Source organism: Oryzias melastigma, linkage group LG23 (assembly GCF_002922805.2).
Source record: "Oryzias melastigma strain HK-1 linkage group LG23, ASM292280v2, whole genome shotgun sequence".
Classification (NCBI taxonomy): Eukaryota; Metazoa; Chordata; class Actinopteri; order Beloniformes; family Adrianichthyidae; genus Oryzias; species Oryzias melastigma.
Window position 1 is genome coordinate 2,063,512 of NC_050534.1, and position 18,286 is coordinate 2,081,797.

The window sequence follows — 18,286 nt, forward strand, 5'->3', positions numbered from 1 at the left end:
TATATATATATATATATATATATATATATTTTAGTTTAGCATCAGTCATATTTAAAACAAAAGGTTTAATTGTTCTCATTTTAATTTGAAACATATTGAAAACGCTCTTCCTGTAGCCGGTATGCTAGCACTTGAACTAATAGAGTGAAGCAGTTTGAAAGTGCGTTTCCTAACTTTTTAATTTACATTTAGGGATTTAGAAAACAACACATCTTGTTTTGACAAATCTTTTTTAACATTTCCGTTATCATAACGTCATTTTTGGAGACATTTCCGAAGAAGCTAACGCATTTTAAAGCTAACAAGTTACTTCTTGCTTGTATGTAATGCTGGAGGGACTGAAGCACAAGCAACACAACACACACACACACACGTACACACAGTGCAGGCCCTGTGGGTAAAGCCTGCGCTGTATTTGCATAGAAAAGGGTTTCCTCTTCTTTCCTGCTCTTGTTGCTTTTGGAGAAATGCAGCCATGAGGACAAATTACCTGTGACCGACTGTATGCCACGCAGTGCCCTTGGCTTCACTGGGCGCAGAGGGAATAAGCGTGGAGAAAAAAGAAATACTATACTCTGAGACAAGCAGGACTTTGTTTCCAGGACTAACGTATTTCACCCAGGATGAAGGAAAATGATCACAAAGTCAAGCTCAGAAAGTTTTGGCCATAATTCTGTAACAAAAAGTGAAGTGCACGGTGAGAGCGGTACTGCTGAGTCCAGAAGAGAGCGGCTCTTTAATATTTCATATGGGGCATCGACCCTATGTCGTGCAACCGGGGCCGCAGAGACCCGCAGATGTGCCGCGGCTCCCACAGGCCCCGAAACACGCACGGCAAACACCCGTGCACCGCACAGTATGCTGGCTCTAAAAATGTCTCATGCATTCTGTCCCCAGATTGCCCGGCAACAGCAACAACTCCTGCAGCAGCAACACAAAATCAACCTCCTGCAGCAGCAAATCCAGGTGAGGCCCGCCGCTGTCCGAGGGCGCGTTGGTCCGTGCAGCTGTGTGTCTTGTTGGTGCACGCACAAAATAGGGGTTCTGTGATTGTGATTGGTGAAGCTTTTTCTTTATTCCTTTTTTTTGCCATCAGGATTGGGGTCTAAATCAATTCTGAATTCAAAAAGTAGCTGTTTTTATACATGAGGAACAGAGCACCGTGAAAAGCTTCAGCAGCAGAGGCAGGGATTTTAGCAAATAAACTTCAAGGGGACAGGGCTGCCAAAAACGATTATTTTAATAGTTGACTGATCACCGATTATTTTTTCCGATTAGTCGACTGATCGGGTCATGTGTAAACTGGATGCAAAAGAAAAAAGTAGAAAAACACCCTAAGAATTTGTCAAACTTCCAGTCCAATCCATCCATCCATCTTCTAGACCGCTTTGTCCCTTTCGGGGTCGCGGGGGTGCCGGAGCCTATCCCGGCTACTGAAGGGCGAAGGCGGGGTACACCCTGGACAGGTCGCCAGTCTGTCGCAGGGCCTCAATCACACACACATTCACTCCCACATTCACACCTAGGGGCAATTTAGAGTCACCAATTAACCTATGAAGCATGTTTTTGGACGGTGGGAGGAAGCCGGAGTCCCCGGTGAGAACCCACGCATGCACGAGGAGAACATGCAAACTCCACACAGAAAGGTCCCAGCCGGGATTTGAACCGGGGCCTTCTCGCTGTGAGGCGAGAGCGCTAATCACTTGCGCCACCGTGCAGCCCTCCAGTCCAATCATCATATGTATTTAATATTGTCTTTGCTTTAATCTATAAGGATAATAATATAAAGTAACAACTCATCGACTTTTAAATTAGTTAACTATTTTAATAGTTGATTAGTCGTCGATTAGTCGACCTATCGTGCAGCTCTAAAGGAGACACATTATGGAAGTCCCACTCCGATCATCTTTTGATCTGTTATAAAAGTTTTCGTCTTTTAATGAGGATGATGCCATTCTGGCCAAAATCAAAAACCTGTGTTGTTTTCTAGGACATAGTAGGACAAACTGCCCTGTGAGTTGTGGGCGGGACTGTTGGTGCGGGGCAACCCCGACTCCCTTCCCCTCCCGGTTATGGAGCTTGTGGCCCGCCCAGTGTATTTTCACATCATAAATAGGTTATTTTTCAAACAGCATGTTTATATATGCTTCTGATTCTCAATGATTTGAATAAATAAATACTCAGAAATGAGATTTTTATTTTATTTTTATTTATATTAGTCCTTCATAGTGAGAAAAATGTCATGTTTAAAGCACTAGACTCACTATTTTAATCGGAGTTGGTTTGAAATGGCAGATCTGCAGAATGGCATTGGGAGCTTTACCATCTTTAACACCCTCACGCGAGCACATTCATAACAAACATCTGAAGGGACAGAACAGTCAGTGCATTCAGGTGTGCTCGTGTTGCATAAGGCACGTGGTTACCTTGAACCTCCATGACCTCTCTTTGACAAGTGCCTCTTGTTTATGTTCATTTTTCAATGGACAAAAGTAGCTTTTTTACCACTTTAGGTCCAAAACAATTTTTTTTCTTTTTTTTGTCTTCATAAATGTCATCTGACATCCAGGTGGAACTTCCTGCTCCGTTAAAATTTGTAGAAATTGAATTTCCTTCGTTTTCTTTTTTTTTTTGGTGAATCCTTATGAACAAATGTCATTAAAAGGAATGTAAAAAGGAATTCCAACAAAAAAAAAACTCCTTCAATGTGAATCTTTGTCTCAAGCTTTAGAGAAAATGGGCGGGTGTGTATCTACTTAAAAATGGAAGTATTGTACTTTGGGCGCTACACTGGAGCCTCTATTTTGGTCCAGGTGGCTTGGACGGAATAACCCGGGCCTTTGTGAAGGCAGATGACACTGAGTTTTAAGCTCAGAAAGCCGGGCTTTGTACCATAAAGAGACACCCTGTCCAATAAGGAACACACACATTCTCTTTCCCCGAGAGTTTATCCATGATAAGAGACCTTGTGATTGCATGTGCGCTGGACGCTCAGGATTTGGTGTAAAGCAGCTGTGTTTGTTTGCTTTTGTGCGACTTAAATTGTCGGAGTTTTGTCCTTTTGAGAAGACGACAAACTTGAGAGTGCGTGCTTGTTTCTTGGGGTTCCCTCTGTGGCTGCTGGATGCGCTCATGTCTTCACCCAGTCGTTGTGTGTGTGTTTGCCGCAGCTGTGTGTGTTAAGCTATAAACACGTCCGCTCATGATTCACTCCCTCTCGACCCCGCAGAGACAAAGCTCTCTTTTCCCATGACTTTGCAACCTTTTCCCAAACAAGCGTTTCTCCATTGAAGCAGCCCAACAATAGTTTCTCACAAGCGGGGGCAGCTGGAGGCAGCCTTGTTACGAAGAGACGCAGCTCAACACAACCCAAAGACTATTTTGGGTGTTTTTCACACCAATATATATCGTGCACATTGTAGCGCGCGTGTAAACAAAAATCCATCTTTTGCATCTATACGGGACGCTGCCTGATGATCAAACACACACTCGCCATCAAAGACTTGGTCGAGAAATACACTGCTTAATCATTCATGAAGAGATTGTCCGCACAATCCCACAATACAATGGCCTGCCAGAGCGAGGGCACCAGGTTCAGTGTGCTGGAAAGCATGTGTGTGCGTGTTTGTGTCTGTATGATAAGCCCCTTGTGATTGCATTTCCCCCCTAACGAGGCTGAGTTCAGCTGTCCTTCTGCGCGGTTTTGTGTGTGCGCTCCGTCCTTGGCTTTGTTAGGCTCAAAACCCCCAAAGGCCTCCAAAGAATGCTTTCAACCGTCCACTTGGAAGAGGTGATGAAATGAAACGAATAATCAAGCTCATAAAAAACGAGAGGAGAGTGGCACACATCCGTCATGAAAAGGGGGACAAATTATTTTTTGTCCTCTCTTGGGTTTTCTCTTTTTTTGTTTTCTCACCCTGAAACTACAATCAGGCAAGTGATCGGAGCTATCTGGGCTACATTAGTCCCTGAATGTGATGGAAGATAACGGCATGCAGTGTGAAGCACGCACACACATCCATCCTGTTCATATCCATGGGGTCAGAAGACAGTGATCGTCGTTGGTCTCCTTTTAATTGGTTCTAACCAATGATTAACGATTAAGCACAACTTACTGAACTTTAACCAACCTGTTTACATGTTGCAGTGTTGGCATAACACGGCCTCACACGGCCAGGCCCTCAAAAGAAATGCTCAAATTGGTGAAACAAAGAAACCTAATGCTACATTCACACCAAACATAAGACACATTTTAGCCATCGACAGTCTATGAGAACTGGACTGAGTAACCCCAGCCCCCTGGCATTCCAAACAGGAAGTACCCTATGGTCCAAAAAGTCCAAAACCCAAAGACGTCTCTAAAAAAATAAACAGTTATTACTCAGTCACTCTATTTGTCATGATGACGGTTCCTTCTCTGGGATCCATTCTTATCATGTTCTTGCTAAAACTATTTTTTTTCTTAAATATAAAGTTATACACTGTCCAATCAGATGCCTTAATAAAAGCACATGGTTCCCACTGGCCCCACTTTAAACCTTCAAAATGTTTGAGTGACAGAGCCTACTTTCAGTTGAAGGGGTGTGGCTTCCAACAAGCTGACTCCTGATTGGTGAGGGTGGTTGCCATAGAAATGATGACTCAGACCGACTTGGACCAATCACTGCTTACTAACATCTGGTTTCAACATGGCGACGTCTGTATCACAGAAATGAACTGACTTCATTTAGTGGGTGACGCCACAGGCGCTTTGTCCGTCTCTATATACTGTCAGTGATTTTGTCCCATGGGACCTGTGTCTAATTCTGTCCGGCCCTCCAGATCATTTTATAGTTATTAATGACCCGATGTTATCTTATGCTTATTTTATAACTTATATAATTTTGAACAAATATATTTTTATGAAGAGTAAAATATTGAAAGTTATTTAAGGTTTAAGTTGATTTATTCTGGAATAATATTCCTACATTTTTAGTATTAATAAATATGTAAAAAAAATTACAATTTTGAATTTTTTTAAATTGACATTCTGCAGCTTTTTGAACTATTTTGATAATTACTAAGATTTTTAAGGCTGTTTTGGAGTTTAGCTAATAAGTCAGCTACATGTTAGCTGTTTTGGCTAACCTATTTTTTTGTTGTTATTTAGACTAATTTTGCATTTAGCTAATATATTAGCTGGCTATCAGCTTCAGTGATTTCATCTATCAGTACCAGCATCTTTAGCGGCCAAATTCAGCGTACAGCATTCACACTATCATTATTGCAGGTAATATCTAGTTCACAATTATGTTTTAAAGTTAGGGTTTTAAAGTTTTAAAATGTAGTTTTAGAGTGTTCAATAAATGTTCATCCTGTTCGGCCCGTGACCTAAGGGTGTTTTGGATTGTGGCCTCTTGTGTGATTGAGTTTGACCCCCCTGGTCCATGGTGTTCACTCTGTACTGTCACTATACCCAATACTAGTGCATGTGCTAGGACTCTGAAGACCTTAGGTGCAAATCGGATGAATTCTGTTCCAGGTTTTCTCTTTCTCAGCTCTGTTCCACTATAGGAAAGATTTGACGTCATAGAAGTCCGGCCAGACACAAACCTCAGTTATTTATTTCTCCTCCATGATTGATTTTCATATGGTTCATGTGGTTTGTGAATTAAAGGGGACGCCATCCATATTTCGCAATCAAATCTGATTCTCTGACTGGTTAAAGTTCAACCCGGTTTAACTTGTAGCATACATTCAATGGCCGCGTTTTTTGTCGCCCGAAATGGTTGAAGAAACTCGCGTTGTGAGAACATTTTGAACATGGTAGCTCGAAACAGGCATTTATGTGCATTCACGTAGACTTTTCATTGAACGTGCATTGTTGAGGGCGGTGTGAATGTTGCCTTACATTTGTTAAATAGAGGCACGTTTTGAACATAAAGGCCAAAAATGGTTGTAAACATTTTTGAGTGAGAATGTGAGGGTTTTGAAAATGGAAGACTGGAACATTTACATAGACTTTTCAATAGACGTTTGTTTGTTTTTTTTTTTTTCCATGACTACAAATTATATCTTTAAGCTTTAACAATGATGTTACTTTAAGCTTCAAATTGAATATTTTTTATCAATTTACAGGCTTCTTTTGCCAAATTGTGACTGAGCTTATCCTGTAAGTGCCATGAAAAACTATCTGTAAATGTTCATTTTCACCCTTCAAGAGCTTGATTCCTCAATAATTCCTCAATAGCATTTGTATAAAGACCCCCCCCCCNNNNACACACACACACACACCCGTGCCCCCTGCCAGGGGCCTTCTTGTTAAGCTCAAAGGGTGAACGCACTTCCCTTTACTTTCCCCTCTCGTCTTGTCTCATTCTAATTAAATGACTCGTCTCCAAGACTCCCCCCCGGTGTTGCCGTGGACGACTGTTGCTGGCGCGCGAGGAGGCACGACAGGGATGAAAGGAGCTCACCTGCCGAGCGGCTCAGGGGCTTACCTTGAGAGTAAACACACATGTTCAGGGAATGGCAACAAGAAACACACAAACACACAATGTATGCAGAGAGGGGATGAGAGAATCCCGCCTAATGAAGGGAAGAGCACCCAACCAAAACCTCCTCACACAGCCAGCCCCCCGTAGCGCTACCTCTATCCTTCATCTCATCAAGAATCACTGTGGCTATAGGTCAGACGCAGAAACGCAGACGGAGAACAGGACAAAGTGGGAAGTTTCCGATAAAAGACGAGAGCTACTTGATGCTCTGAGCGGTTGCAGAGAATCACAGGTGGCAGCGGCTAACAAGCTGGTTAAGTTAACGGTACCATTATGGTGGTAAGTTAGGGCACATCACACTGAGCTGTTTGATCCACTTTACAGTCCATCTCCTCATAGCTTGCTTTGTGTGGAAAGTGTGGAAGCTCATTTGAACTGTGGTCTGACTTCTCCTGGAGTGAACCCTGGTTCAGGGACGGGCTGAATGCACGCGGACCACCCAGTGGACCAAACAGCAAACCGAAAGAGAAGGTTCAGGATAATGTGACCAGGTTGGTCTTGATAAGGAGTTCAGTGGGTATCTGCATGTTTGTATCATGGTCACAACACTTGACAGATGGGCTTTTTTGCATCTTTTTGCATTTTGGGCCACGTTCCCTCAAAATAAGCAGCTACTGTAACCGATTGGAGAAGCTACCTGGATGAGTGGAGAAAGGGTTGAGAGAAGGAAGCCTTAAAGAACAGATTCCATGATTCACCTTCAACATCAGATGGATGTGAACCTCCATCGACATACAGCTATTGCACCAGTGTCCGAGGTCGTTCGACTACTTTAGGAAGGGGTTGACCCGTTCGGGTTTTTTAAGTTGTCCCAGTCTGTGGAGGCTCATGGCGGCCACATCAAGGGAGGTCATGAAAATGGAACGAACCATTGCTGTGTGTGGTAAATGCATCATGAAACATGACGTGGGCGATGCTGTCATACGGCCTTCTTTAGGGACGTTGTTGAAAACACTAGGGCTGGGTATCAATTATCATTTCCATAAGTGATTTGATTCGATTCACAGGAGCCCGGATCAGTTCAATTACGATTTTTTCGATTCTTTTGATTCTTCAATTCAATTTTGAGTTCACACATTTATACACATTTGTTTAGAAATAAATTAAAAATCTACCATGTAATTTGAATATATTCATATTAATCTGATCCAGTTCACATACTGTAAATGTATCAGTGAAATACTGAGATTGTTAATATCATCCAGAGTTACATGGATTCTCTAAAGGAGAAATTCTAACTAAAATGTTCAGATCATTAACATGTAAACATTGTTCTGCTTCTCCTGGAGGACGTTTCAGTTTGACCACTAGGTGGCGATCGCGCTATGAAAGTGAACCTTATTCTAGAAGAAGACAGTATGAGGAAAAAAAGGTTTTAGACCACAAATAGTTACTTTAAAAATATTTCCTTAAAAGAGTATAAAATTCATGCCTGTGAGTTTATAAAGATGTTCATTTATTCAGCAATGTTTAGGTAGACCGAGTGTTAGCATTAGCCGTTCTATAGGAAATGCTATTAAACGTTAGCATCACGCTAGCCAACTTTAGCTTTATGTGCTAAATCAATTTATACTTTTATGTGTTGATTATTGATCTGTTAATCTTAAATCGATTACTCGATTTTATCAATCCAGCCCTAAAAACCTGAACGTATCATTGATGTCAGTGTGATAAGTGTACTAAACACACAACTACACTCTGATTGTCCAATTACCTTATTTCTAACAGTCAGGCTGCATGCATGGAGTGTTCACTCGTCACATGAACAGCACTTCTGAGAACTCACCTGAAATCTAATAATCGCATGATCTAAAGCAGGGGTCGGCAACCTTCAACAGTCAAAGAGCCATTTGGGCTTGTTTTATATAGATCAAAACTTAGAAGGAGTCGTGTAGTCTTACTTTAGCCTTTAAGGAATTTAGATTTGCATTCATGACCTTCTTTTTTTTAAATAAATATGAATTTTGTCTATTTTTTGGCACCAACAAAAGCAAAAATATAAAAAGAACCTAGCATCTCTCAAAATGTGTTGTGTTTTTTTTTTTTTGTCCTCAGCAGTCTTATTCTGCTGGGTTTTGTTATTTTAGTTTGGGGTTGGATCTTGGTAGTCTTAGTTTTCAGGCTTTGTTTATTTGTTTTCTTTAAGTAATTTTGGTTAGGGGGAGCTGCTGACTCTGATGGTTGACATGTCTGAATCAGCAGTCTCCATGACTTATTCTATGTTTGACCAAAGAGCCACAATGGAGAAATAAAAGAGACACATGTGGATCTGGAGCTGCAGGTTACAGACGTTTGTGTTTCCTTTTGTGGACCCCCTCGAGACAGCCTTGGGGGTCAATCAGTGTTTTTTAAAGAAACAGAATTAACTTATCACGCAGGTAAAAACCTAAGGGTTAGTATACAACAACCCAACAGCGCCCTGGTGTCCTTTGCATAGCTGCACTTCGCCCCATTGCCATTGTAACGGTTGAATCCCCCATGACACAGCAGCCAGTGTAGTTTCCTCACACACTGTATGTGTCACTATGCAAGCAAACACACTCAGAAACCTGGACCACGACCAATCAGCCGGTCCCACTGAGACCCCCTTCCCACCCCGTTCCGATTCCCAAACACGTACACATGGGTCCGCCCTGGTTGGTACCACCTGAACCGTGTCCTCACACCCACAGACACCGGCCCTCGGCGGAGACCTAAATGATGAAGATTAACAAATAAAGAAACATGTCTCCTCTCGTTCTCTCCCTCTCCGCCCAAATTAATTATTGGTTTTATTGCTCGCGCGTCCCCTCTTAAGCAATAGATCATCCAGGTCTTGCATTAATTGCCATAACATATGGTCGCCAACAGATTTTAGCTGTGGGACTCGCACTTTAGCGGGGGCTATTTTCTCACACACTCAGATGCGAGCCATATTGTGCGGCGCTGGCAGCTATTGTTCGGCGCATTAACTTCATAGAGCTAATTACTCCCCAATAATAACTTTACCTTGGAGTTTTTGAGCGTGCCAACCAACCTGTTTCGCACCCCATATGTTAATTAACGGCCACATCTTCATTATGCCGCAGCAGCGCTTTAAGTTCAAGCTGTGCCGCCTGGCGAGCGGAGAACGCAGCCTCGACTCGCTGCCAATTATCCAACTCCTGCTTCCCTCTCGCTCCTTCTCCCTCTCTTGTTCATTCTGTTCTCTCTGTCTGTTGTTTATTTCCTGAGAAGTTGTCTCGCCAGGGTTGAATCGTCAACTTCTCTCTTTTACGTCCTTTTTGCCCCCGTGAAAGTTGTCAAGATGAAGTCTCGCACTTTTTTTATTTTTATATATCTATATAAATATTTTCTTTTTCTTTCCTTTCCTCCACTTTCAAACGTCCTTTGCTTCTCCTCCAGTTATGACTGATTAGTTCCTTCTGTGGTTGTTTTGTGGAGGAGCTGGGTTCTGTGGGCTTCAGGTTGGATGAGAAACGCTCCTCTGCACATCAGCAGACCTCTGGAGCAGCTGATGTTTTAGGCTTTTGGTCTTCTGTTCAATATATTATTAATGGCTGTGAAAGTTGACGTTAATGCGCTATTAATAGAACATAATTAATGCGTTAATATTTATCAACAACCTCAGGCGTCCTGACGAGAAAAAAGAAGAAGCTGAAAAATTCGGAAAACAAGCTGTTTTTACATGATTTTATATCTAGTGTGTAAAAATAACATGGAAAAATGACAAATAAAGGTAATGTCACACAGGAGAGGTTGTGTTGAATAAAATGATACCAAATAAGCAGCAGGTAAATTTAAAATAGAGAAAATTTAAATGTAGACTAACATTGAGTTTTAGACTTTACATTCTAAAGGGTTTAAAATAAATGTTCTAAATCTGATTTCATATTATGATTATTTGCAGATTATAAGTGGCTGGCAAATACTGTTACAAAAAAAAAAAAATCAATGACGATTAATCAGGATTATTTTTTTCCAGATTTGCGATTCATTAGTGATTTTTTTCAAACGATTCGCCCTAATATTCTCTATTACGGTTACAGTTTACTCTGAAGGGCTTAACCCATTACAACCCAGACCCATCTTTGATAAACAGTAAAATGATATGGAATACACCACAAACCACGGAGCAGATTTCTGATGTTTTTCTGTGACTGACGTCACCATGGGTCCTCTCAGGTTAAGAAAGCAGGTTGTCGACCCTTTAAGGATCTCTGTTTTTGTTATGAGCTTTGATTGACCTCACATTTCACATTTCAGTTATTACACTGAAATGTACTGTCTTCTTTAGTGCTCTATGACAGACAGGCGAAACCCTCCAGTTTACCCTCCCTTTGCTCGACAGTACAGGCTCCAGCAACCCCACCATCCTGAAAGGGATGTCGTGGGCTAAGAGAATGGACGGAGGTCTTTTCTGTTCTAAAGTTTCTTCCTTTTGCTTAACAAACACATTGTGAGCTCCAGCTCTGCGTTCTCAGGCCCTGAACCGTCCCAACAGGGTTCTGTTTGGGCTCGGATGAGGAAAAAGAAGGCAGACGAGCGCACAATTCCCCAAAGCACCGGCTGTTTCAAACATTCCTTCTCCTTTATCTGCCTTCCACATCTCTCACTTTACATCCTACTCTCCTTTTTCGTGCCGTCAGTTCTCTTTGTCTCTGATTTTCGGCTTGAATATCAAAGTTTACATTATAATCACAAGGCCAGCTCTCCAAACTCCCGGATCACTTGAAGGTATTGTGTTTTTGTTCATTCATCATGGGGGAAGTTTGTAGATATGAGGGAATGCAAATGAAAGGGAATGCACAGATTATTCTTCTGCTTTTTGTTAGCGTGCGCTAATGAGTGTTCTGAACTGCCAGAGCTGCTGAGCAGCTGCTCTCGCATCCAGAGGATTTCACTGCAACATATGGGATGGAAGCAACTTGTATGCGTCGTTTCTCCTCCGCCTCGGGATGCTTTTATCCTATTGTCGTACAACTTGTGCAACACTTTCATAGGCTGACCAGCGCTGGCTGATTGTGCGCCGGCTTTTTCTTTCTTTTTTTTTTGTTGTGTGATTAAAAGAAAGAAAAGTCCACAGTTTTGTGCTCGCAAATGTCTTTCTGCAGCTTTAAGCTTCTTTTTCTCCTCCCGCCAGTGCAGCGCCGCACTGCTAGCCAGCTCTACTCCAGCATATGTCCAATTAGGCCTGAAAGGCAAAGCAGAACCATTCTGTCTGTGATTCGTCCCCACGGGGGTCCTGTCCGGGCGTCGCGCTGGAACGGCTCCCCCTCCTCTGATCGCAGGCGCAGCGGCGGTTTGTGGTTAACCAAAAACGCTGGAGTAATTATTGTTTTCAGTGTTGGAGGGGGGACGGGGGTGTGTGTGGACCCCCCCGCCCGAGCTGTGATAGTTTGATTACGGTGCTGCTGGCATGCCGACACATAGAAGGAGGGAGAGAGGTTTACAGTGGACTGAAGCGCTCCGTTAGCGGTGACTGACACTCTTTCAGCCTCGACCCACTTCAAGTGTCCAGACATTACCCGGCCGTGCCGCCGTGATTGCGCAGCCATTTTCAGCCGTCTCCGTCATTCCAGAACAATTTTCCACATCAGACGACTTTTACCTGCCCATTATCCTATTGGGGCCATTACCTGCTTCGGCCCGGCGGCCAAATGAAAGCGACAGCCGAGAGACGAGGAGGAAGAGGGGAGCAGAGCGCTCTGAATCATGACAAGTGCAGGTCAAGAGGCCACAGGGCCTCAGCTCTGAAAAAGTTGCTGTTTTTGTTTTTACTGGCAGCATTAAAATGAGAAAGTTTGGAACACGTATCAAAGTCAAGGCCCGGGGGGTAATAATAGCCGGCCCTCCAGATCATTTTATTTCATTGCTATTAATAACCCGATGTTAAGATTTTTAAATGTTTTAACTAGAATCCACATTTATCCCTTCAACAGCTCATCTTTAGCCCCAGTGTTGGAGCTCCCTGGGCTCTTCAATGTAAAGGACGGCTGTGAAACACCTAGCAGTAGAGAAGTCTGTATGGAACCAATCAATCAGCTGATGGCATCGCAGAGAAAGTACCGCATAAACGGTCCAAGAGATGTCAGAAAGCCTCTTATTTAGTCACACGTGCGCTCACGGGGGTATGGCCTGTCTGATTTGCATCCTGTCAGCCAGCAGGTGGAGTTCAAAAATAAACTAAAGCGTGTTTAACCAGTTGATTGACACGTCTTTGATGCTCTTCCATTTCTTTCTAAGCATTTAAGATATGTCTGAATCCCCCATCACTATATAGTGAGTTCACCATTTTCTAGAGCTGCCTAAATCTACTAATTACAAAATCAAGTGCACCAGAAATTTCCCAGAAGTCTTTGTGAAAAACTAGCGTCCATCGATGCTCATTAGATTAGTGAATAAAGACCACAATGCATTGCAGGCGAACTATTCAAACAAAACAAATGTGTTTAAATGTGATTTTTGAATAAACCATCCACATTTTCACCATCAGAACACAGTAGAGTCATAAATAAACAAATCAAATGTTCATATTGATTAGATTTTGATTTTGTGGAATTGGTGACGTCATATCAGGGGTTTAGAAAAACAGTGAGCATCATGTCCGAATCGCCTTGAAAATCCAGGGGACTGGATAGTCCCACTCTATATAGGATCCTAGTAGTTAGGGGTTAGAGAGGGATTTCAGACATAGCATTGGTTATTGTTTTGCAAAGCATTCTGGGATTGGACTCTCTGTCTGACAGGATCTCCTTTCCTTAATCATTGAAAGTCAGCATCTCTTTTGAAAAGGAGACACTAATGGGGTCTTATTGTTTTCAAGACAGACTCCAGAATCCAACCCACACCTGATTCAGGTAGCAGTCGGACAGGTATGACTGTAACACCGATGTGGGGTGCAGGACTCTGAGCCCCTAAAATTATAAAGGGAACCATCATCACCATACCGGATCATCTGATCATATCTGGTATCTCTGTAAATCTCTGTGTGGTGAGTTTTAAGTTGGGGGCTCTTCCTGAAACTCTCCACTGCGTTTACCGGGCTTGGGACAGGCACAAGCAGAACACTGCCCCGTTCAGCCTGTGTTTGCCAATCTGTCTTTCCTTTTTATGCGTTTTGTATCTTGTTATCTCTTTAGCTGACTGTGGTATTGTATAGGCCATTTGGGGGGGCATTACCCATCCCTACATCAGCAATGGTCAGTCGGCCTCTGATCTGCTTTCTAATGTATCGTTTTTTTTTAGAGCTTTGGGTTTTCTTTTCAAATGATTTCTCCAAGTAAGATCCACGACATTCCTCCACCACTCACCTTTTTCCACGTCCTCTTTCCTCTCCTCCTCCTCGTCCTGTCAGTCAGTCAGTCAGTCCATCAAGCGTAGGTCTTTGTGTGTTGTTCTTGGCAGAACGCTGTTTAGCTCAACCATCTGTCTCTAACTCCTCTCGCCGTCTCCTTCCCGTTCCACCGCTCCCTCTCCCCACGTCCCTGCCAAAGTTACCCATCAGAGGAGCTTTTTCTTCTCCTGCGTCTCCTTTTAAAATCCTTGAGACGTTATGAAGTCGTGTGGCTTTTTGCCGACAGGCGTGCAGAGACGGCTGTGTTTGCGTTTTGTTCGTGCGGAGGTTTGGTGCAGGAGAGAACACAAGGCCAGCTGTTGTTGGAGTTTAGTGAACTGTCCTTGTGACTTATTTTCTGCGTGAAAAGAATGGATCATCTGTGTGTTTCTGTCGTTTTTGGGGGTCTACCCACCAGGAACCCACAATACTTCACACATTTGATGAGAACAAAAGCCATTAAATGTGCTTTAAGGTTCATATTTATGGTTAATACTATATATTTTTGTATATTTGTTTGGTTCGAATGATTCAAAGTCTCACCCAGATCATCTTTTGATCTGATGTTAAAGTATGCTTTTTTTGGAGTATGTAGCTGTTTTTTTTTTTGCATAGTTTGGCCGGAGTGCGAGTTACAGCATGTGATTTTTTTTTTTTAAATAAGTAGCAACAAAATATTCAGTCTAATACTGTTATCTATTGTGGTGATATGATTGGCCTTTCAAGATGAAATGTTCGTTCTTGTTTCTGTATTTTGTTGATAAAAATGTGACTTACAATTGTATTTATTTTTTTATACTTAATAATTCCTTCAAGATTTGATTATGTATTTTGGAGTTTAAACCACTTTCAAATGTTCACTCTTGTTTTTCACTCACTTTATGCAGATCCTGATTTGACTCCATAATACTCGCCCTGAAGAATATTTTGTGGACTCAAAAAAAGCACAATATAGAAGAATAAATCATGTATAAGTTACACTTTTGTGTCTGAAAAACACAGTAGTTGTTTTTGAAGAATTATGTGTATCTGAGTGATATTGGTCAATAATAGAAACATCTCATTTGGTGCTTGGGCCTCACATGTTGACACTCTCAGATTCATCTCTTTGCATTGACTCGTGTGTGTTTTCTTGCCCCCCCTCCTTCATCAGCAGGTCCAGGGCCAGCTCCCTCCCCTGATGATCCCCGTCTTTCCTCCGGACCAGCGGACGCTGGCGGCGGCGGCGGCCCAGCAGGGCTTCCTCATGCCCCCGGGGTTCAACTACAAACCCGGCTGCAGTGAGTAGCAGATCTCTGCATGTGTGATGTCTTCCTTCAGGGGAAGGTGGAGTCGCTCTCCTCCTGGGAGACCAGTGGCTCCTCTTTTTGGAAACACGCTCCTGTTGTCCGTTCTCGTTCTGGCTGTTTTTCTCGTCTGGTTTTTGAGGTAAAAACCAACAAAATGAAGGCATTCTGCTGGACTTTTTTTTTTTTTTTGGCTATCACGCTCCGGCTGTGTAGCAATGTGTTGTTTACCATGTTACAGAGAGACCCATAGAAATTGAGGAAGGCAGGCTGGTGCGTGCCAAGGGATGCTGGGAATAAATGCTCAGGGGGGGGTGATGGCAGAGGGGTGGAGAGCTAAGAAGGGGGTGGGGCCTAATGTGGCCTGCCCCAGGTTCTCCTCACATTAACACGGGACACAGCCAGGACGCGCTTCCACCTCCGCCCACGCCCGCTAACGCACACGTAGACGGCCAGGGAGCGTCTCGTCGTGTCAAACACGGGAGGAGAACAGAAAACAAAAAACTCTCTCAAACACCCCACCCCACTTTGAGTTTCACAGCTTCCCAAACAAGTCCCATCCATTTTAATTAGTAGCGTCTTCACCCACACCCACTGCCCACGTAAATACCCTCTCGTCATTTCGCTGCCTCCGCCAACTCCAACTGGACTGGCACGCCGCGGCGGGCCAAGCTGCCCCTGAGAAAACTCTCTGGCAACTTTCAAACTGGTGGAGAGTGGATGCAGTTTGGTGCTGCGGCTCGAAATAGGACATGTGTGGCATTGTGCGCTGACATATTCTCCCAGCACCTCGGTGAGGATGTGAGGAGATCCCAGTGCTGCAGAAAGGAAGCCTTTCTCTTTGTTTTCAAACCGGAAACCTTTAGGATTTAGTCAAACTCTACTAAAGTTGAGTCTTTGGAAAGTAAAATGACCCTTTACAAAAAATCTAAAAATAATTGTTTATTTAAGCAAGATATTCTTAATTTAACAAAATGTGAAAATAGTGACACTTTTTTCCTTAACCCTTTAACACGATCAACATAATTCCAGTAGATCTCCCCGCTTTTCTCCTTCAAAATCTACTGGAATTATGTTGATCGAGTAAACAAATAAAAAATTACAGTAAATCAAAGAACATAAATACTGGAGCTCAGGTGTTAAATGGTTAATATAAGAATCCTTGGTAGAGCGTATTTCTTGATTTTTTTTTTTGCTTATTTAAAGTCTTTTTATTCCATTTTAATAAAAAAACAGGGGTTTATGTTTTAAATCTTAACATTTTTCTTAAAACTCTCTAAGTTTGACATTTTTACTCCTAAAAATAGCTTTAAAGTCCCTCTTTGATCATTATTTGATCTATTATAAAATCCTTCCCTGACCTCCTTTAGTAATTGTGATGATGCCGTTTTTAGACTAAATCAATAACCTCTGTTGTTGTCTAGGACCGTTTCTGCTAAACAACAGTTCTTTATTTTCTACTCTGTACCCTAAGATACACCTTTATTTTTATTGTTTTGACGGTGCACCTTATATATGGATTCATTCTGGTTGCCCTCTGTTAAAACGTCAAACCAAGGTTAGGTGTTACTGCATTTACGTGAACATGACTTTGTTTGCTTTAGCAGTATCGATCTGTTCTTCTCATGTTTTGCGCTAACGTGGCTAACATGTAGCATCTAACCTGACATTAGTACTGCAACAAAAACAGAGAGAAATATCATTTCTATCCAGCCGTCCAGTTCTGATCCAGATCCAGCTCAGACCAGGAAAACAAAGACGCCCATGGATCTATTTGTCTGTGAGTGGATGATCAGAATGGAGCGGAGCAGGAAGCTTTTGACCTGTCAGTTGTAGATTGTCCGTCACAAATACAATCTTTTTTCAGTGGTATTCTTTGGAAATGATTCATATTTATTTGAATAAAGAAATACTCAGAAATGTAGTTTTTATCTTCATTTCCTTTATCTATGGTTGTGTCCGAATTCCCTCCCAAACCTTTATAGTGCAGGACTATATAGCGCCCTGGATTTTAAAGACAACTCCGACACGATGCTCACTACTTTTCTTTCGTTCACCAATTTCACAAAGTCAAAACCGAATCAATACGCCGTTTACTTATGACTCCACTGTGTTCTGATGGTGAAAATGTCAATGACTGATCCAGAAAATACATTTCAACACGTTTTTTTTTTTTTGTTTGTTCAAAATTGTTCAACTGCAATGCATTGTGGTCTATATTCACTAATCTAGTGAGCATCAATGCATGCTGGTTTTACACAAAGACTTCTGGGAATTTTCTACTGCACTGGATTTTTGAATTAGTAGATGAGACAGCTCTAATGAAGAACACTATACAGTGAGTAGGGGGATTCAGACACAGCTTATGTCCTCCATCTTCATGTAAATGCTACAAGAACGTGTTAAAAACTCCACAAAACAACATTTTCATTAAAGTGGGTCTCTTAGAAAAAGAGCTTCTCATCTCCATCCTGAGCGGGGTTCTCAGTGAGAAGTCTCAGCCGACTCTACGAAGGTTTCGGTCCGTCAGCCAAGAGCAACATGTTTGCTTTTCCGTGTCCCTCTGCCTTTTGTTACAGTGACCCCCAGGAGGAGCAGAAATATCCACTGGACTGCTGTTTGTCTTGGGAGCAAAGAGAAAAGACCAATCTCCTAGAATACACAGTCCTGAAATAATTCTTTAATGCCCCCCCCACACAAGACAAGAATGTCTGGGCTTTCTTTGCAGTTGTTGCAGAGTCAGATGGGAAAATATGTTGTAGGGAGGGCGCAGGGCTGCTCACAGGCTGATCCAGACTCTTATTTTTGGAGTTCAGGACCTTTCCTGGATTAAAACGCAGCCTCTGTGTGAACGTCTGTTTTTGGGGAACGCCGATGCAAACAAACAACCGAGTAATCGTGTTTGGATAAAATGTTCTTATTTTAAAGACAGCATCCGTCTCTGTCTCCCCCCGTCAGTGATTATAGGGTTAACCCCCCCCCACACACACATCCATTCATGGTTTGGTTAATTCTGCTACAGATGGAGAAGAAGAGAATGAGGAGACAACAAGAGAAGCTGCAGTTTAACTTAAGAAACAACAGAGGGGGGGGGTCAGAAGCAGAAATCGTCTCTTAACTACGACGGCGGGACGGCTTTATCAGAATCC

General features: G+C 42.5%; 1 protein-coding gene across 3 annotated transcripts in view; it reads left to right on the forward strand.

Moving 5' to 3' along the window:
- Positions 1-18,286, forward strand: part of sox5 (SRY-box transcription factor 5) — a gene marked incomplete in the record, with an annotated part of 113,754 nt that overhangs the window by 58,986 nt on the left and 36,482 nt on the right. For all 3 annotated transcript variants that reach the window (XM_024294645.2, XM_024294646.2, XM_024294648.2), the window contains 2 exon segments: positions 898-966; positions 15,005-15,131. In XM_024294645.2, the coding sequence (XP_024150413.1) occupies positions 898-966; positions 15,005-15,131 (196 nt within the window).